This window comes from Anopheles moucheti, chromosome 3 (assembly GCF_943734755.1).
Source record: "Anopheles moucheti chromosome 3, idAnoMoucSN_F20_07, whole genome shotgun sequence".
Classification (NCBI taxonomy): Eukaryota; Metazoa; Arthropoda; class Insecta; order Diptera; family Culicidae; genus Anopheles; species Anopheles moucheti.
Genome location: NC_069141.1, coordinates 71,230,179 through 71,251,654, shown reverse-complemented (window position 1 = coordinate 71,251,654; position 21,476 = coordinate 71,230,179). Strand labels below are relative to the sequence as shown.

Genomic DNA, 21,476 nt, shown 5'->3' with positions numbered 1-21,476 from the left:
CGTATTGTTTTAAAAATCCTGTCCAGATTCTTACATTTATTTGCAAGTTCAATATATCATAGGGGCCTCTTTCGCCGGCGCCGTTGCGCGCGTGTACAGCTTATTTTAATCTAGGTTCTACATTTGCCATTCCTAAAGTAACAAAAATTCACGATTTCTCCAATAAATGATACAGGTTGTGTAAGAAGAATAATACTATGCAACTATACCTTTTTTACAAGTTCAAAGTATGCACGTGTTTTTTTTTCCACGCAATCCGCAGGCCATAAACAAGTGTGTGTGTTTGTGATTTGTGTTTTGATACATCCACAGTAAAAATGTTACTTTTTAATGGATATTCGTTCTTTCGGCTATTTTCCTCTACTGCTACAACTGGTTAAAAATAAATGAGAAAGGAATAAATCTAAAGTAAATATAGGTAAACATCTACCTTCTATAGCAGCTGGCGGTATTTAATCATTATCGAATGGAACCATAAATTGTGCGCTTAAATTTTATCACCTATACACACGCATGCATTGAACTTTCTTATAATCTTTTTAGTTATCATGCGTAATCCCTTGCCATCGTGGACTTAATTCGACATATTTACATTAAAATATGCATCTCAAAGAAATCGGTGGAAAAACTATACACGTGTATGTATACTGGACAAAAGTGAAATGTTCGTGTCGTTAGGGGCGGCTCTGTCCACTCAGAAAATTTAAACCTCATGCCTTTTACACCCCGACGAGTCTATTTTTGGGAACCGGCCCATGCCCTCTTCCCCACACATCTGAACCCAGTTTTGCTTATTAACAGACTGATATCGTTGTTTTAAAATCTCGTGGGGTTTGGTTAAATTAAATGTATTCTACGTTGGATAATATTAATATGACTCATCCATTCTTTTGTCCAGGATCAGGTTACATAGAACAGGTTGTAACGTTGTCTAATACCCCGGGAGAAATAATTTAAAATGGGTTTAAATTATGTTTAAACCTATACACTATCGCACCCCGGTCTGCACGGCAACAGCTAACCATTCTGTAGATAGTTGTACAGAATGGAGGGACGAGACTACGCTGTTGCGGTCACAGCAGACGTTCCCGGTGCTGCAGCAGCAGCAGCAGCTGGAGGGAGTGCACCGCCGGCACCCACTAACTCATCGTTACGATCGATGAGATGCTCGCGGAAGTATTTGATCTTTTGCACGAAGAATGATTCGAGACTTTCGGCACAGCGGAAAAATGGCGACTCCTTCGGGTTGTAGTACCGACAGTTGTCGAATATCTTCGTCATGTCGCCGATGAACTCGGACAGTGTTTGATAGATTTTGTTGTCGATCTTTGTTTCAATCTTTTGCAGATCTGTAATGCGAAAAGATCAAGTATGAGATGAAGGGATCAGGATAAACCACCATATACACAAGGATGCATGTGAACAATACTTACCCATTGGTTCTTTTATCACACGATAATAATCCGGTGCCTCGTTCGGATCGACCGGCTCCATAAATGGCCAAGCGCTTTTATGTTGCTGAATAAAAATAGATAAAACAAGGATATTTTAAAATGTGTGAACCAAAACGCAACACTAGAAACTGCTTTTACCTGAATTTGTTTGATCAGTTTCTTCAGATTCTCAAACTCCCTCATGCTTAGCGTCTTCATGTTGGCAAAATTAATTGCATTGTTCATCTGACAGTTTGGACAACTGTACTCATCGATGTTGTTTGCCTCGCACTGCAGTATTCCAACGCAGCGTCCGTGGAACCAATCCTGGCACTTATCACAGCAAATGTAAAACCTAAATATCCAACACGAAGAACACGTTAAGAACGATCCAACACGTTACACCGCGTTACGGGCTTTACTTACTGAGATTCGTCATATGGCTGTCGGCAGAGACAGTACAGCTCCTGGGTGTCCCTAGCGTGCTTACATTCACTGCAGATATATTCTGTGATTCGCTTCGACTCTTCCTCGCTGATACCGACACAATCCCCATGGAACCAATTATTACACAGATCGCAACCGACATAGAACCTGCAAGAGACCCGGAAAAGAAGTCGAGAATCAGTAACGTGACTTGAGTGTTAGCTTCACGGATTCCGATTTCCGGTACGAAATGCAGTAACTTACTTTGAATCATCATACGGCGTCTGACAGATGCAATGTGTTTGAGCTTTATTATTCTTTTTCGCATTTCTTTTCGCTTGACCCGAACCACGGCCTCCCGCCGATCGGGTGTTTCCAGATTTTGCACCTGCTGGTGTGGCATGTTTTTGACCCCGTTTGCTATTGCCAGGGGCTGGTGTGTTGGATTGCTGCTCTTTTGCCGCATTTGCTCCAGCGACCGTTCTACATTTAAAAAGGATAATCGTACAATCAATAACGTACACATCAATTCACCGATCGCGAGATGAAACCAACCTTCTACGGCTTGTGGTGGCTGTGGTTGATGTTGAGGAACTCTTATCCGTCGCTTGCTTCGAGCTACCACGACCGGGCGGCACCAGCTGTTCATTTTCCCCATGATCGTCCGCATTGGACACGATCGACTCGAATGTTGGTGATGATTGTAGCGAACTGTTCCGTTGTTGTTGCTGCTGCTGCTGCTGCTGCGCCTGTTGGAGAGATGCGGTCGTACCAGCTTCCGCTGCCAACACCACTCCTCCACCTGCCGCTGATGCCGCCCGGACATTTGTGGTGCCAGAAGCCGACTGCAGCTCGACGGAGAGTTCCTTTTGTATCTGTACCTGCAATTCCTTTTCGAGATGAGATCGTTTCTTGAGAATGTCTTTCTTTAACTGTTCCTTGTGACGATTCAATTGTGCCTAGCGCAAAAGAACAATCACACACAGAAATAAGGATTTTATTTTCGGTTTTTTTGCTGTTGTTGTGTGTACTATGGCTGGGACTTGCACAAACGGAAGCAAATTAGTAATAATAATAAAACACATATAATAATAATATAAGAAAATAAAAACAGTGGAAAAACGATCGCAATCTAATTGGAGAAAGAAACAAATTATAATAGTGGGTAACGAAACTTTTCCTGTAACATTATAGATAGGGAAACCCCGAATAAAGCGGCAAGAAGAAAGCTCGTCAAATTAAAGCTAAAAATGGTGAATCAATACAGGATATCGGAATCTGGCGGGAGAGGGAAATAGCTTCTAGGAAACTGTTTTCGATGCAAACATTCCTTCCATTTGGTGCAGGAGCGATAATGAATTGCATCATCACACGGTTTGAAACGGTAAACGATAACATACCTGCAATTTATACTGCCTCTGCTGTGGGCTTTGTTGCTGCGGCGAATGAGCAGTGCCCAGGGAACTAATGGCCACATTGCCACCCGAAGAACCATCACCGGTCACCGTGTTTTGTTTCCGCTTGTCCGCATTCCTGTTCCGCCCAGTCGACAAAGCTGAATCGGGTTTTACATCCGCAGACGACAGAACCGTCGTTGCGGCGGTTGGTGATTCGTGCGTCTGACGGTTCGTTGTCGCCGCTGTGCGTCTTTTGCTCGGCGAACTGCCATGATTTTCATTGTTGGAAAGTTTACGCTCCCGGCTGCTTGATCCCGGACTGAACGATATGTTGCCACCGCTTCCACCGGCGGCCGAGGTGGTTTTTGTTGGACGCGAGCGCTTCGGTGTGTCCATCTGCCATTCATCGTCATCATCATCGACACGTGGATTCGTACGCTTGCGCGTACGGCTGGTGTTACTGTGCGACTCGCTACGGTTCCCGGTCATGTTGCTGTAGTTGTGCTGCAGTGCAATTGTACGATCGGGACGATCTTCAGGTTTAGCGTTCTTTTCGTGGTAGCGCTGTAAGTTCAGTAGCTTTTCCTCTATTTCTGGAGTATTTCCTTGCTTGCGGGCATTGTTTATCACTGCAAAACGCAACGCGCAGAAAAACGGTTGGTTGAAACATTGGCATATCTTAGAATATAGCAATTACTTACACTGCTGAATGTAATCCGGTGTCACGACGAACGAATTCTTCCCTTCGTTGCCTTCGTCTCCTTCCAGCTCCTTTCCATCGTTTGCCACATCCTTCAAGAGCCGCGCGGCCGTATCATCGGACGACTCAGCCTCTGCTATCTGTACGTTCTGTTGCTGTATTTTCTGCTGCTGCTGCTGCTGCTGTTTGTTCAGATTGTTGCTCACTTTCTGGATCAGCTCCTTCTTGACCAGGGGGTTTATTCCGGTCGCATTGTTATTGGCACCGTTGATGATGATGTTCGAAAGGATGCGAGGTTTCCCGTCATCGACGACCGAACTATTGGTGTTAGTTCCGGCAATGATCGGAACAGCAGGTATCGTAGTATTATTGCCCGTAGTGTCCTCTGTTGCAGCCATTACGGCAACCGTCTCCGTGGTGTTTTCCTGTTTTGATTGACGAAAACGAACGAAAAAGAAAAAAAAAACAAAACAAACACAATTGTACGACCACGGGTGTCGAAGCAAAGTGAATCAACGACACACACACGGAATGGACAATATTAGTAAAACATTCTGCAAGTTCGACTACAGTTGAATCCGTTTCGTTTTCGCTCGTTTCATCGCAACATGTACAAACCAGTTCTGAACGGGCAAAACGAACCACCATCGGTTGTTTCGACAGACCGATGAAAATCCTGGATGGATTTCCATTTCCGATTGCAGCGACATCGACAGAGCGAGGAAGAACTTTCTTTCAATTGCACATAAAGCCCACCGATCTCCGACCATTACTTATACTGGGGGTAAGTATACTATGACAAACAAAAAACAAAGCAAAGATGATGCTGCCAACCACGGAAAAACACGGTGTTTCTCCGTCAGCCAACACACACACATCCTGCCCATTCGTTATACTTCTTCTTCCACGGCTTATTTCATCATGCTCAAATGCTGAGTTATCGTAATTGTAGGAGAGTGTGAAGATATTCATCCAAACAAAGGACAAAGTGCGGAAATTGATACGTGTACAACAAATTACGGAAAGGTAGCCACAAGCTTTGCCAATTGGAATTAGTTACGTCCTTGCTAGGTCTGGTCCTTACAATATGTACATCCCTTGCTCTGCTACACGCCCTCAATTGCTCTGTTCAATTTAGTTTCATTTACTTCAAAACCCTCTCAATAACGTCTATCTACACTATGAGCATAATTATTGTTCTTCCATTTGCTTTCCGTTGAGATTCGCTTTAATATCCATCCAAGTTAAACCATTGTTGTTTACAGATAGAAACGAAACGAAACATAAAAGTTAACAGAACTAGAGTCAGTGTTTGCTTGTAACGTATGTATGAGAAAGTGTATCAAACAAAAACAGTTAAGAAGAAAAATTATATTTTTCAGGAAAAGAATGAAAATACTCAAAATATGTGCAATAGGAAGACGATATTCAGGATCTGACACACTTCTCCAGTTATTCTCCTTTACTATTCTAACCTTCCCTAACATCAAAATGCTGCTAAGTGTTTTGGTACTTTGTCTACGACGATAGAATGTTAATTTTTGCATTGCTCCATACTGTCCTGTTTCCAGTCCTTTGTCTCAATGATGAATTCTCTGTTCCTTCAGTATAGTTCGTAATCCAGACACACAAAAAAACCTTTAATCCCTCTCTTCATAACAAAACAAACTGATGATCAGTGGTCGGAGATCGATGGAATGCAGGTTCTTCCTCGGATCATATCAAAATTCGCTTTCTGGTATTCATTTTGCCGGCTTTTTTTGTGAACTGATTCTCATTTGCGATCAAAAAAGCGAGCACACGGACACGCACACAAAACGGGATGGAGAGATAGGAAAGATATATGTGGATAAAAGAGAGGTTATAAACGAAATGAAACTCTTGTTGTTTTCAAAAAAATGTTTCAATTAAATAAAAATGTAAAAGAACACAAAAATAATACAAAATATAGAAAAAAAATATGACAAATTTTGCTCTTATGAGTGAAGTTGAAGTAAAACAAAAAAAACGGTAACAACAACCATATTTTGAAAATTAAACCAAGATAAATAAAAAACAAAACAAAGATAAAATTATAACAAAAAAAAGTCTGTACGCATCAGCATATACAAAAAGAAAGGAAACAAAAGCGTTATTATAAAAGCTGTTTCAAACAACAACATCAACATATTGTAGTATAAAATAAAAAAAAAACACCATGGTTCACAAAATCAACAAACACTGGAAAAATAAACTGGGAAAATGTGGTTGTAGTTAGTTTGCAACTGTGATAAGTGTATGGCCTCTTAGTTTAGTTTGATGTTGTTCTTATTACTTCGTTAATCCAAAACAAAACAAAACAAAACAACAACTTTAGCTGCATAATTCGTGCCAGTAAACTTTAACGATATACTTAAAGACAAAGCCATACAGTACAAGTTTGAGGAAGATGAAACAATCAGGAACGGTGTGCCAGAAGAGATCTGAGACAAAACCCTGCCCGCCAACATTTTTGTGCTGTGCTTTTCTTTATCTGTTGTTGCCCTATTTTCCTGATGGTTTATTAGTTTCGAATAATCGATTCCTGTGTGGGGTGGTGTAAGAGCTGTTACCGTAACGACTTAAGTACTGGGATTTATCTCGCTCAATGCCTTGCGTAATTCATCCGTCACACGCACACACGACAGCATCCCGCCGTCCTATATATATTTATACATATATACGAATAAAACAAGTCCGTAATCTTAGACAAAGACAAGGATAAAGAAGAAATTGCATTCCCGCATTATGTCGCAGCATGTGGCTTCCTTTCTTCACTTTCGCGCGCCCATTCCGCTTGTAATTGGTAGGTAATTATATACGTGTACAGTTTTATACATTAGTAAGACATTTTTCGCTAACTTATGTCCTTTTTGTTTGTTGGTGTCGATTGTGTTTACAGCACGGCTGTGTATAGTATGGCTCGGAGACCGGTGTGCGGCGTGGAAACGATTTAGTATCAAAGAAGAAAACAAAAAAAACAACTACACAACAATCAACGAACGATACTGCCAAGTTAAATGAAGCACAACAAACTCAATCTAGCAATAGATAATGGCGTACAGCGCAGTAAGAGTGAAACGGATATTAGTTTCATCCTGTGATTATATAGGATCAACAATACACACACGACGCACACACCGGGGGATAGAATTGTTTTTGTAAAATTCACGTTTTCTGTTTTATCTTTGTTCAGATACATTTTTTATTATTATTATTACTTTTGTTCTTTATTGATTACCATTGTTGCTTTTGTAGCGCGTTGTCGCTTGTCAAATTCATAATTATTCTCTCCTAATATCATTATCCGTGTTGTAATCAATTCATGAATCATTTCCTACCACTATTTCTTACATCCATGAGGAATATAGTATGTTTGTGTCTTGTTGCTATTTGTTTTACACAACAAGTCGCTATTTTTTCATATAAAAAGTCGTGTAAATTCTCTTGTCCTGCCCTTTTGCTCTCTCTCTCTCTCTCTCTCTCTCTCTCTCTCTTTCTGCTCTGAAGTCAACTGGCCGTTCCATTGATTCCTTTCGCTACTGCACGCCAGAGCGTGTATTGGTGTGTTGAAGTGTATTGAAGTTAACTTATCAACTTTCTTTTAAAGTGCTTTTAAGTTGATCAATTACAGATGCGCCTCTGATACAGTATTAGAAATGTTATCATGCTTGTTAAGTATAAATAGCGCATTTAAATCCTAATAGTATTTATGTACACTATTGTTTCGCCTTAAGGGCTGTTGTATTTTGCTTATCGTACAGAAACCCCGCTCTTTTATAATAAAACAAAATGCTTATTCAATCTATTATGCTGCACAATCCTCAACTTCGTGATGGGTGATGGGACTATTGTGTAAAAGTTGTTTCTTTTCTGGGCAAGTTTCAACACATAATATGTTGTGAGCGCGCAACCACAAAACACAATGTAGAGTACATTCCAATAAAGAATGAGAGATAGTAGTGGTACACATGGATAAATAAATTACACGCCACAGCGTACACAGATGTATTAATACAGAATCGGTACATAAAACACAAAAAGAGGGAAAAAATATCTCCAAACTTATTCTGATAAATCTTAACATCAAAAAACATTGCTTAATGTTTTTACTAGAGGCAAGATAGTCGCATAATTTCCATAAAAGGTACGGAAGGGGAATCATAAAGAACGCTTTCTTACTATTTTTCCGTGTCGTAAAAACATTACAATTACTGGGCACACGCAACTAACTAAGACAACACACTGACAAATCTATTGGTGGTTTAAGATTAGAAACTGGAATTGGAATCTCATTCAGTTCCGATCTTTCTATGAGTGATTTTTTGCATGAAAACCCGCACGTACGTAAACAAGTCATGGGAAAACAGTCTAGTTCAAGTTTCCGTTAGTTCTAAACAATAAAAAAAAAACTTATAGCAAAACGTATCAATGCTCGTAAGGGAATGATGTTAGTCCGAAATTTATCAAGGGTTTATTGCATTTTAACCCGAAAATGGAATTTACCTTAACTGAAGATTGATAAATTCGACCATAAAATGTTATGTTAATAGCTGTTTGAATTATATCTCTGCTTAGTCCAATACAGATTGGTTGAGTTTAGTTATCTCTCTGTTTACTGTTCACTATTGGTTCCCTATACAACCATATGCCGGTAGTATGTCTTCTGTCTACTTAGCAGCCACATGATCAGTTGATCATGCATACTAAATGATCAATGGTGTGTGGAAAGTGTGAGTGATCCAGTGGAAATTTGAATCCACACAGGGGTGTATTTTTCGTTCAGCGGTACATTACTGGCCATAATACTACCATGATCAGCTCTTAATCATATGAATTGATCTGTTGGTTCGCAAGGAACGGTGCTTGGTTATTTAACTGAAACTTAAACAAAGCATGCTTTGGTTGTTGCAATAATGCATCACATAAACACCGCTACCTGTGAGTGGAGTGCCTTCATTTGACTGATCGATCGAGCAACAAACTGCACAGTAAAAAAAAAGATCGCTAATAATAGAAACCTACGTACAACAACAAAGAAATTGGAAAATGTAAACCGACAAAAGGAAGGAACCTGAGCCTATAAATGTTCTTTTTATAATACATTCATACTCAGCTCTTCCAACCAATTTCTATGTCTTAATCGTCCGGCTCGGCTCCATGAGAGCTAAATGTTGTTTATCCAGCTTTGTTGGAGTGTAAACGGCAGGGTTGACACACTTCAAAGCAATGCTGCGCATGGAGTAGCGTGGCTTAGATCATCATCGGTGCCGTACCGATTCTGCACACAAACCACGACAATGATTTGCTGATTTGTTCTTCAGAATTGAACTCTTATTCCTCACTATATGCCTTGCATACACAGTCTCTGATAAAATATCTCTAAAATTATGTTGCGTTACGTTGGATGTTTATAACACAACATACACCGGCGAACGCATCGTCATGTTAAGTATTAAGTAACGTGAAATTCATTGTGGTAGCAAACATACATAAATAGGCAGCGAATAGGTTGTATTCATATAAAAAAAAAACATTGGTTGCGTTACAGCCTGTAGTCGGTCCATATAGCTTGTCCTGGTTTGTCTTGTCTATTTACGGCTTCTTAGAACTGGAAAATCGGTCTAGCACAAGTGAGTCTACTGTTTCAATCTAGAAGATTTTAATCTCTTAACAATCTGTATTTTCGATTAAATATTGGGCAATTCTAACCATTGTTGCAACTTTACACAACGTCTCATCCGGACCATTTCCCTATAGGATTTCCGGCTACGTGGTAAAATAAGTCTAGTAAGCCAAACATGGCAAGCATGCCGACCTTGTAGGTCGTAACGTCAAGAAATAGAAGCCACATTCCATGCTTGCCATTTTGATTAATGAATACTAATTAAACGAAACAAAATACATGAATGATTTTTATAGCTATATTGCAACATTAGCACAACGGTCGCGTCAAATTTACAATTGGTGAAACATTAAAAGTCTAACATAAAACAGTTGGTATGCCCTACCGTTCGTCCCATTGGATCGTGCACTTTTTATATGTTTACTGTCTGAATATGTCTCAAGAAGGTTAGTCCCTAGCAAACGGATATAGATAGTCAGTTCAAAACGTACCATATTCAAGTGAATGTAATATTAATCGCTCAGTTAATAATGTTAAATTGCGCAACATAAAAAAAATAACGCACTGAACACGATAAACGCGAGGAAAAACATATATCCTCCATTGTTAATAACCGAGCCGCTTTTGGACTTATTTGCATTTTGTCAGAACACGGATGCGCATCGTGATATGGGTTGGCAGGCAGGGGAAATTCGTACCGAAATAGTGGCTTTTGTCAAGATTGTAAAACGTAGTAGATCGAAACAAAAAAAAAACATATCCTTATACAAAAACCCTTACCTAAATGCTTGCTATGCGTACTTATTAAACAAACACACGATTCCCTTGGAATGTACATGGTGATGATGGGGTGGGGGTTATGATTAAATTCACTGTATCGTCACTTCTTTTACGAAATCCAGCCCCAATATTAAGTATGAATAGTTCATATGGTAGGCTAGAGAGCATGAAATGGGAGGAAGTGGGCCTTTGAAGCCTAAAAACGACTTACTTGATGGTGTATCTGTATCGGTGTTCCTGATCCCGACTCGTGCTTTATTTGCACCGGCGTCAATGGTGGTGGCTGGCTTGCTACTACACCGGCGTTCGCTACCGCGTTCTGGGCTGGTTGAATGGCTAGGTAGATTTTTGTTGGACCAATCATACCACCTTGCCGCCCGTTTGATTCTTGCACTATTAATGATAAGGCATTAATGGAAGGCATTATTACTAATGTCAGCGAAAACAGAGAATACGAAAAGCAGAAGATACAAAAATATGGCGCCGTAAGAACTATCAGGAAAAGAGAAGATAAATTTGACTAAAACCATGAATGGAATCAAGAAAACCAAGAAACGTTTGGCATTAACAAAGTGCACGCATTGCGCTAATTTATGACAAAATCCAGAAAAATGAGGTTGATATCACTGTTTATATGTTCTGTTTCAAATTTGGGCCAGTCTGCGCTAACACAACGGGAAACTTCTAATCGATGTTCTTTGTGAATTCGAGGAAAGCACATAAAAGCAAAAGCTCTGATTAACCTTGTTTATACACTCACCTCTTAGCAATTGTTGTTTGACCTGCTGTTGTACTAGTGCAGTTTGTTGAGGTGTAAAATCGCTGCCCTGCAGTCCTTGTAAAACGATTCTGGGTCCTTGGCCAGTATGAACCACCTGTGCCGTAACACATTTAATTACCGTTCCTGGGGGCTGCCCTTGTAACAGTGATTGTTCCACGGAATTGCTAATTTGTTGTTGTTGCTGCTGCTGTTGCAAAACAACACTATTCATGTCTGTTGTTGCTTGCATTACTTGTTGAACGGCTGGTTGTATAATCTGCTGCTGTATCAATTGTGGTTGCTGTTGCTGTTGCTGCTGTTGTTGTTGTTGTTGTTGCTGCTGCTGCTGCTGCAACTGTTGTTGTAGTTGCTGCTGCTGTGCCTGGGCAGGGTCGGTTAAGTTAGCGACAGGAATAATTTGTGACGTGCCGTTCGGTTGAGCCTTAATATGTGCAACAACCTGTGCCTGATTGTTGCTGATCGGTCGCAGCAGCACCTGCTGTCCATTGACATTCGCCAGCTGCAATTTACCGGTAGAGAGCTGTTGGGCCAAGCTTTGCACCTGACTGATAGCCACGGTTTGTTGCTGTGGCTGAGAGGATGTGGCAACGGCCTGCATACCGGGGGACTGCTGAATTTGAAAGTGTATTTGCTGAGTTGGCTGCTGCTGTTGCTGCTGTGGTTGTAAGGTAGTGGTGGCAACAGCCGGTTGTGCTGCCGTCATGATTTGTTGTACTTTCTGAATCTGTTGCATCGTCCCTGTCGTCGTCAACTGTGCACCACCAGCCACCGAAACGACGGTCGGCTGCGTTTGAATCTGCAGCGGAGTGTTGTTCACAAGCTTCTGACCACTGTTTAGAATAATCCGTTGACCGCCGATCATTATCTGCTGCCCGGGCGATGCAACTATTTGCTGAACCATTTTCTGACCACCGTGGTTGATGATGATTTGCTGTGGTGTGCCACCAACACCGGCCGTGTTTTGTATCAATATTTGTTTGGTAACCGTCGGTTGACCGGGCGTTGTAGCCAGTAACACTTTTTGCGTGGGCATTGGTGATTGAGCGGTGCTCGATGCGGCTGCCGCAGCAGCAGCTGCTGCAGCTGCTGCCGTCGGTTCGACGATCACCTTCTGACCGCCCTGATGCTGTGTGCCTTGCAGCAACTGCTGCAAATTCGATTGCGTCACCACTTTCTGCACTGGCGTCGTAGTGGCCAACAGTTGATGGCCACTGCTGGTGATGACTTTTTGCAGCGTGCTCTGGTTGTTGATCACTATTTTTTGGGGCGTGGAGGACGACACGATCTGCTGCACATTTTGCACGGTTGCCGGTGCGTTTGAGGTTTGTACCTTTAAAGATAAAAGAGAGTGTAAACAACATGAGAGTGTAACACAAAATGAAATTCGTTCCCACACCACATGTACATACCTTTTGCAACAGTTGACGCTGTACCACCTGTTTGACCGGCTGTGGCGATGCAGCACCCGTTGGTGTCGATGATACACTGCGCATCAACACTCCCTTGTTTAGAATGTGTTGGGTAGGCGCGGATGGTGTACCGGCATCACCGCTTGTAACCGTCGATGTGGCGCCGGCTGAGGAATTGGGCGTCCCCGGTTGACCAACCTTTACAATCTTCTGACCAATCTTCGTAATCATTTGCTTGGGTGCTACAGGCAGAAGGAAAGAAGGAAAAAAATGTATTGTCTTTTTCTTTGGAATAAAATATTTAAATACTCACAGTTGGGATTACTGCTCAGCACGTGCAGTTTGCCATCCGGAGTTTGAATCAGCTGTTGACCTGGGTTCAAACCACGCACGCTTACTTTACCATCTGGCCCTCGAATGATTTGTACCTTTTGTGGACCGTCCGGTTTAGGTGTTCCTGGTGTTTGCTGACTACCAGATGCGTTTGTCGCAACACTCTGCTGGATGATTTTTGTCGTACCGTCCGGATTTTTAACTAAAATCTTCCGTTGAACTATACCGGCTCCCTTTGGAGTTACACCACCTTCTACAACCAAACGAGAAACGGTTCCCTTATACACGATCCTTACAACACACCTAAGACCATCATACGTACCTTGCTTCAATTCTAAAGCTCGCTTTTGATTATGTGCTGCCCGCTGTATGCGTAATTGCTGTTCCATCTTTTCATTGATTTCATCGCGCGATACTTTGTTGGTTACGGCGGAAGATGATTTATTGACCATCGTACCACCAGCACCAGGTGAAGCTGTCGTGGAAGAATCGTTCAAACGATTACCCAACGGCAACTTGCCAGTACTGTTCCGCGTCACCGGTTGTGCAGAGGCCGCTACCAACTTTTCCTGCTTTTCACCGTACAGCTTAATCTCCCACAGTTCCAGCTTGTCTTCGTCGATCCATTCTTCTGACACTTGCGGTTCTGTTTGCTGTGGCGATTCGGCCCGTTTCCTTTTACGCAGTCCCGAACGAATGGATTGCACTTCTGCTGCGGATTTACAATTCGATATTAATTATGCAAAACTTGCAAAACAAAATACAAAATCAACCACCAGCTCCACACGCTTACCTCTAACAGTTTTCGGCAGCTCCAACGGAATGACCACTTTCCGGCGCAGATACTGTAACCGCTCGTTAAACATTCCAACGTGCCGGTGGCGAAGTAATTCCAGTGACATGATTTCCGATTCTGTCGTCACCTGTTGTTTACCGTCCGCCGTCACCGGCTTCATGGCCATGTCATCCCATCGCAGGCAAGTCCAGAGAATGCGCAACTGAAGTCCTACTGCTGCCAGCGATGAAAGGTTAACGCTCCGATACTGCCAGCATGTTTTAAACAGTGGGCGTGAGCAGGGATAAGGCCAGACGGACGTGTTTGCCTTTGCCAAATGATGAAAACCCGTCACTTGCAAACGTCCACCGTGTTTGGCTAACTTCAACAGTTCGCCACGCGGCAGTACCATTATGGACGACACGCCTGCCTTCTTCGTGCGGAAATAATTGACCACCGGATAGCGCGGTTTACCGTTGCCCAGGATTCTGATTTCGTTTTTAGGCTTTCCTCCTTCACCGGCCGCACCTGAGCTGTTTGGTTTCACCACCGGTGGAAGCGTTTTCTTGAGATAAATTTTTCCCTTCGTATTGCTCACCGAATAAACGCGCACACTTCCGTCCGGAGCTTCTTCCTTTATTTCCGCTTCGTCTTTTTTCGCACTGCGTGACGGTAGCGCAAAACGACGATTCGGTCGCATAGGAATCATAAATTCCAGTTTTTTCTCTGGCATTTCTTCTTCCTTTGGCTTGGAAGGTGTAATCGGGCTGGGATGTTCCTTCGCCACATTGCCGGCAGCTGCTTCTTCGTTGAGCTTAGTTGCTAACCGCGATGATCTTCCGCGGCCGCGAGTAACGCGAGTTCCATCTCCGTTGGAAACATCCGAAGATAGCGAATTGGAATTAGAATTCTCGTTCAACGGTGCACCATCTTCCACATCCATCGGTTTTGCGTCTTCGATTAACGCTGTCGTGGTTACGTCCAACATCGCAGCAGTACTATCGATTGCGTTCTCTTCGCTGCTGCATACAACTTCCTCCTTTACTACATCGCTACAATCCATTACGGGGGCTCCTCCAGCAGACATATCGGGTTCCTCTTTCACCGTTACACCTTCTTCATGATTTTCACCACTTTCCTGCTTTGGTGACACGCTCACCGTTAGTTTGGCCAGCAGCTCTTCGTCATAATCCACAAGCGTACGTTTTGATCGCTCCAAATCATCATTCAACAATTTGAAAACATTCACAGAGAAGTTTGTAAGCAAATTTTCAAAGCTCTCCTTTTTCGCCTCTGTCAACTTCTGCTCTAGGATGGACTTTGAAGGGGTTGCGGCCGCACCACCAGCCGTAGCCGCAGATTGTACGGTGCTGTTGTGCTGAATTTCCAGCACCTGCATTTGCTTAAGCAGAGCGAATAGCTTCGCCTTTAACGCTACCTTCTCGCGACACAATGGAGTGTAACATGACGAGCTGGTGGTACTGGTGCAAGAAACCGAGTAGCACCGGTTATGTGCTGACATCTGATTCGCGTAATGATACTTCACACGCAACACTTGCGTCTGACTGACCAAGGCCTGTAACTTTTCCCGATATTGCCGGTTGCGGAGATGCTGCTGATAAGCGGTAATGTGCGGTTTTATGGGAACCGCACTAACTTGCCCCGCGGTTCCACGGCTGTTGATGATGCGCTGCAACTGCTTCTCGATGCACTCACTGGGTGGAAGCACACGCACCGTTATGACGGTCGTATTGCTGGGTGCTGCGTCCGTCTTCGACACCACAGCCGGTTGTTCGCCCAAACCCTCATCCTGGCGCTCTTTGGCCAACTTAATGCGCTGCTCTTCCGCATCGCGCAAGTTGATGCGGCGCTGCAGCAACCCTTCCAGGAGTGGACACTTTCGACCCACCTTTGGATATAGTATGCGCCCTTGCGGTGTGGAAAGAGCACGTGAAACATCAATTTCTGTGCAGAACTGTTGCGGGACCTCGAACGTTTCGATTTGATATATCTTCTGCAGCAGCTTTTCGTTCAACGAGTCTATGTCGGTTAAGAAATCTACAGCAGCCGGTGTCTCATCCGACCGGAACAACAAGGTGCCGGAGGTGTCCGGGTGGCAATTAAGGAAGGCTTCGTAAGATCGCCAATCCAACTTTTGCACCTTTCTCTCCTGCGTTTCAGGCGTTATCACCGGAAGTACCACGTGAGCCGCTTCGTTTGTCGTTCGCCCGGGGACCATCTTCCTTCGGCGCCCGTTTCCCATCCAGACCCAATCCCACTGTCCGTGGATGCGGTATTCTTCGCCCTTTTGCTTCCAGACCTGGTGTTTCAGACCGAGTGAATACTTTACGAAATTTATCGCTGTTCTGTTCCGTTCTTCCTCGTCGTCGCGTTCACGTTTTTCGCGCTTTTCTAGCTTCTTCTTTTCCTCCCGCTCGGCCAGTGTAATCCTGTACATTTTGGTGTGGCCTAGCTGTTCGTGCCATACGCTAGCAAACACCACACCGCGCAGACAGGTCTGGAACATACACATCACCCGTGCAAACTCATTTGGGCTGGTGCACACACCGATCGCATTGATCCACAGCTTCCGCAAGCGGTTCCAGTTATGATGCATGAACGCCGTCACGATCGCTTGCTCCAGTGCGAGCAACGTTTGACGAATGGTTGTAATGATTTGCTGCTGAGTGGCATACAATCCACCGCCTAGCCATTTAAACTCCGACACCGGCGTGAGTGAGAATTTGTGCGAAAGGTGTCTCTTCTTGTCGCGTTCCTCGTTGCGCTGCGGTTTGTTCAATGCAATCGGATGTACAGCATATTGGTTGACGTAGTTTTTGTGCCCATTCTCCATGCCAAGCTTGAAGTAGAGCGTACCGTTCGACAGTTGTGTTACTTTCTGGCGGGTCAATCGATCGATGCCGTCCGTCGTAGCGGTGCTTGCAGAGGAAGAACAGCTAGCCGCATTGGCAGGCTCTTCTTTTGGATTTTTCTTCTTCAGTTCATCCAAATTAAAAGTGCGCGGTGTTAGTGATCCTGTTTTCGATCGGGTCACATGTTTGCTGCCCCCACCACCATTCAACTGTTGTGCGCCATCCTCTTCCTTTATCGTCGTTTCATCGGACGATTCTTTGTCCTTGGCCTGTCCGCCAGCACCGTTCTCTGCAGCCGTTCCTGTCACTCCCTCCTTGGTATCTTCTTCTCCATCCATATCGGCCGCATTAGTGCTATCCTTGCCGTGCTCATCCATGTCGGACGGTCCCATCAGTTTTTCGACGCGCTGATTGTCAACCTCGAAGTACGATTTCTTTCCTCCCTTGTGCTGATTTGTTAGTGTTTCGGTAAGCGTCATCTGCCGTACGATATCATCCCGATACTTTTGGTCTAGCTCCTGGTACAGTTCCGCCTCGAGCTCGTCGGGATCAAATTTCGAGAGCAACAGCTCGAACTGCTTCACCGTACTGTAGTACCATACCTGTGATGAGTCCTCATTTTCCACGAAAATCCTACGAACCACAAACCAATACTTTCGCCCGTGGCGATCGAATCCGAGCATTTCCTGCCGCGACAGCATACCCTGCTTTTCCTGCGTCGAGATGCAATCGATTACGCCGGACACTTTGTGCGATTTGCACAAATTACACTGCCAGTCCCCTTTCGGTACATCTATCAACGGTGGTTCAACACATTCCAGATGGAAAACGGCCGGACATGTTTCACAGCACAACAATTCGCCCACTCGATGGCAAACACGACAGTGGTCATCGTACCGAATGGCTTCTTGCATCACGTCGTCCCGCACTTGGGTCGTTACCAAAAATTGATCCGTCAAAAACTGCAGCACGTACAGACGATCGTCGGCCGGAACGTACGGATACTCGGTAGTGGCCAGAATCTTTAACACACTCTGATCCAAGCTGGGATCGCTTTCGATGTAGCTTCTCAACACCTCCGGCCAGGTAATACAGTCCAACAGGTACAGTGCAATGTTCACACTGTCCTTCTGATCGAGCGGCCCGAAATGTGTTTGCTGTGAATCTTCCTCGCGCAGGATGCCCTTCAGCAGCATGATATGCAGCTCCGTTAGCAGAGCGCTCTGCTCTTCGCTCCAGATGGCGGCACAAAAATCCTCGAAGCGAAACGGCGACAGGCGGACCTGGTGACGGAACCGTCGGATGATTTCATAGATGGACGTGCACTTGAGCACAATGTCCGTAGGCACTAGCAGATCCTTCGACGATTCCGGCAATTCAAGCGGTGGCACTTCACGCTCTTGCAGCCACACGGGATCCGGACTCGGATCCTTCAGATAAATTGCCCCGTTGATACCGGGCCCTCCGCTCGAGCTGGTCATCGAGAAGTCACTTTCAGATTCATGTCCGAGACTTTCGTCAGAATCACTGGGGGAACGCAGGTAATCATCATCGAGATCGCTTTTGTCGCTATCATCTCCAAAGTCGGAACCGTAATGATATTCCGAATCGTGGTACGAGTAAGCTGTTAAAATATAACAAATTTTATAAGTTTCATCCAATCTGGGTAAAGTTTAAATCATTAAAATCATAAAACTCATTTTATTTATATACGACACGATTACATTTACCATCGAATTGCGTCCTTCTCGACCCTTTGCTTTTTCAACGATGAAAAACATTTAATTTGCTCCAAAACATTATTTTTGTTTCTTTCTACACATCGTCTGTTTCGCTTTAACAACAGCAAAACATAAATACAGACAAGTGGCGTCAAAAAAGAAAAGTAACTGAAAAGGGAACTTCATCAAAACAAAGTTTCCCCGCCACTCGAGAGACAAATGCGTCCTTCCGCCCCTTTGCAGCACACACTTGTGCGTCCGTCCCAACAACTAACTGTCAAAAAGAAGGTTCAACCCTGGGAGCGAAAAAATGGAGGGAAAATGAACACACGCACGCACACAGCCTAACCGTGTCGCGCGTAAAGAAGGCACCCTTCTGTTGTTTTGGAAGGAGTTTGATGCAAAACTGGAGTATGTGTCATTTTGTGTTTCTTGGTGTAGATTAAATGGTGCTTCCTTCAACATACCTTTTCGGGCGGAAGAATTATTATGTCCCCCACGTCCACGGCCGCTTGGACGTCCACGGGTGGTCGATTTTCTGCCTCTCGTACTTTTCGCTGCCGGTGTCCTCCGAGAGGTGGAGGGGCGGCTCTCCTCACTGCCATGTGGAGATGAGGCGCGTGAAGCCGACGGTGTACTGCCATCTTGCGTATCCTTGCACAAATATTTGGGCTTCTTCACCAGATGATACTGGAACTTCTTCGCCCGTTCCAATGTGGCTGTTTTTGGCGGACGGCCCCTCCGTTTGCCAACGGATGCACTACCACCCGGGCCATTCGACTGCCGTCCCGTCATTGTCCGCGTTTTTCACTATGTTAGATGCAATCTTACAGGTAAACTATATGTTCTGCAATTAATCTTTTGTCAGCATCGGTAAATCGTGCATAGTCAGGCTCTTGCTCAGTAATCCGTTTCGAGTAAGCTTTTGCCTTCCCCGTGCAATCGTTGTATAGCGGATGCAAGCCTTAACTGGAGTCACGATAAGCTCAAAAACACATCAATTGCTATGTTCTATTATTGTAATCCAGTTCTTGAACCGTATGCCTGCAAAGAAAACAAAATAAATAAAAAGGTAAACATTAATGTTTCATATGCCAGATGTGAAAGAAAGGAACGGATTAGAACCAGGCCTCCAGTAAAAAAAAAACAGATGTAGAGATAATTTCCCATAATAGGCTATGCTGAGCGTCGTTGCTTAGTCTCTTTACCACCATTCGCGAGGTCTTAGCAAAGTACAATTGTGCATGCTGTGATCGAACAATAATTAAAATAACCGAATGCTTTGTTACTAGCAACCAAACCGAACTGTCTTGTTTGCTTTTTTTTCCTAATCTATATCTACGGAACTGGGCCCCGATCATTTTCACTGCACACGCCGTGAAGGTATAGTTCAGTTCTGCAGTACAGATTTGTTGATGCATTTTCACCTGGCCAACATAGCGCATGATGCAGTTCGGAACGCACTACACCAACAAGGACCCAAAACACATTTTCGGAGCACAGTGCTTTACTTTATCGCTCTTTCACCATAGCAGCAGCACACATTTATGCCACACGGGCATTATTACCTATGGCGAGCGAAAAACCTACCTCCCCCATGTATCGCGCGACGGTTTTCACGAAAATCGCTTTCCAAACCATTAAATTGTTGTCACTATCTTATTGCACTTTATGTTGCTCGTGACACATGTCAAAATAGTACCAATTTTCTTCCTTTTTCCCAGCCAAACTGTGGTTCGAATCGTTGCTTCCTTTTTGGCTGTGCTATCTTTTCGACCCGACTTTGCTCACAGAAGACGCACTTCTGCAGAGCATGACGCGAAGACCTCGATTGTACTGAAAATTCCGATCATGTACATCACCTACCAAAGCTCGACGCTGATTGGTCAACGCGCTCGGTCGCCATTTTGACAATCGGCAAGCGCCGATGCTATGGATTTATTTTTACTTGCCAATGCACCCTATGCAATTTTACCAACTACAAATGGTTTTAAATACCTCACGCTTAAATTTTACGTTCAATATCCACTTTTTCAGCGTACAATTTTAAGCTAAACATCACATTTTCACAAATTTTCACTCCGGCTTTCCATCGCCCAATCACAGTTCAGCTTCAATTGCTCGGCTGCACACTAACGCCATCTCTGGGTAACGCGCAGACCACGCATCCGAAATTTCTGCATCCCAGCCTATCTTCCCCTTTTCCGCTAGCGTCATTAAAATAAAGATGCGTCTTTTCCCGACGATATACCAATTCTATCCCATGTTCTTTGCCTATTAAAACACTGTACAATGTTTTGCTTGTCCCGCTACAACGTTGAACGATTGAATATCGTCAGCTTTCCAAGACTAACCACAAATTTTCTTCACTGCCTTCCTAACAAACACAACCACACAGCCAAACAACAATGCCACCGCTAATTATTCGCCTTTTACAGCTTTGCAGGTTGCTCTATCGTAACTTTTGCTAACATCCCACAACGCTACACACTAGCTTTTATTTGTAATATTCTAAATTACGTCCGTGACCGTACACAAAAAAGCAGAAAACACACAAAACTTCGGTGCAATTATCGTACCTGCTCGTACATTTTGATGATAGTGTTGGTTGCGTACGGCTTTGACAGATAATTGTCAAAGCATTTTGCTAGGCGCGTAATTTTGGCTTCGATCAAGATTGATATTAATTACAAATTTTATCCCGCAAAGCACGCACTGATAAGCTGCTGGTAAAATACGTAAGAAATAGCATTTATTGTTAGCGAAACTTTCTGAATTAGCGTTGTACAATTCGGAAAAATATAAACAGACATTTCGCCGTGCTAGCGTTGACAAATGTTGTACGAACTTGACGTCTGCAGTTTATGCCTTTTGGTTTGCGTTTGCTCCCAAATGTCAATCTTGTGCTGGCGCATTGCTATTTCAAAATTTCTATTATCAGTTACTAAATTTGTATGAACCACGTGTTTGGTGTAAAAAGTAACTCGCTATAGAGTTCATCGTCTCGTGCTCGTCATTTTAGTGGTTCCTCCATTGCCCTTCCGCACATACGGAACCAAACATTCTCCTGAGCCTTTTCCTTTAAAACACAGCTAATCGCATTTCGCCTGTTTTACACAAGATTCACATCTCAGAGAAGTATTTGAGTATAGGAACTACATGCTTTTAAGGCCTAATGTGTATGTCAATACAAATGCTTCACGT

The 21,476-nt window shown here is 43.7% G+C and overlaps 1 protein-coding gene across 2 annotated transcripts; it reads right to left on the bottom strand.

Moving 5' to 3' along the window:
- Nucleotides 1-9: 9 nt before the first annotated feature.
- On the bottom strand, nt 10-20,884 carry LOC128305373 (nucleosome-remodeling factor subunit NURF301). Of its 2 annotated transcripts, XM_053042773.1 has the most exons (16): nt 20,852-20,884; nt 18,740-19,316; nt 13,697-18,175; nt 13,226-13,615; nt 12,884-13,156; nt 12,571-12,812; nt 11,141-12,491; nt 10,592-10,773; nt 3,958-4,381; nt 3,260-3,885; nt 2,415-2,818; nt 2,124-2,342; nt 1,860-2,027; nt 1,593-1,788; nt 1,434-1,518; nt 10-1,349 (listed from the first exon to the last, which is right to left on the bottom strand). In XM_053042773.1, exons 2-16 carry the CDS (start codon nt 19,065-19,067, stop codon nt 1,060-1,062), a joined length of 9,657 nt encoding a protein of 3,218 aa, XP_052898733.1. In that variant the 5' UTR covers nt 19,068-19,316; nt 20,852-20,884; the 3' UTR covers nt 10-1,059. The 2 variants fall into 2 exon arrangements, with proteins under 2 accessions (XP_052898733.1, XP_052898734.1); XM_053042774.1 differs by lacking the exons at nt 18,740-19,316; nt 20,852-20,884 and having other exon boundaries at nt 12,884-13,153; nt 13,697-18,116.
- Between the last annotated feature and the right edge of the window lie 592 nt (nt 20,885-21,476).

What these genes read in the sequence shown, in the direction of transcription:
- LOC128305373 (XM_053042773.1), bottom strand. Translation starts at nt 19,067, where the DNA reads ATGACGGGACGGCAGTCGAATGGCCCGGGTGGTAGTGCATCCGTTGGC. An exon ending in AGCTTTAGAATTGAAGCAAG is followed by an intron (nt 13,157 to 13,225) that starts GTACGTATGATG and finishes GTTTGGTTGTAG; the next exon opens with AAGGTGGTGTAACTCCAAAG. An exon ending in CAAACAACAATTGCTAAGAG is followed by an intron (nt 10,774 to 11,140) that starts GTGAGTGTATAA and finishes TATCATTAATAG; the next exon opens with TGCAAGAATCAAACGGGCGG.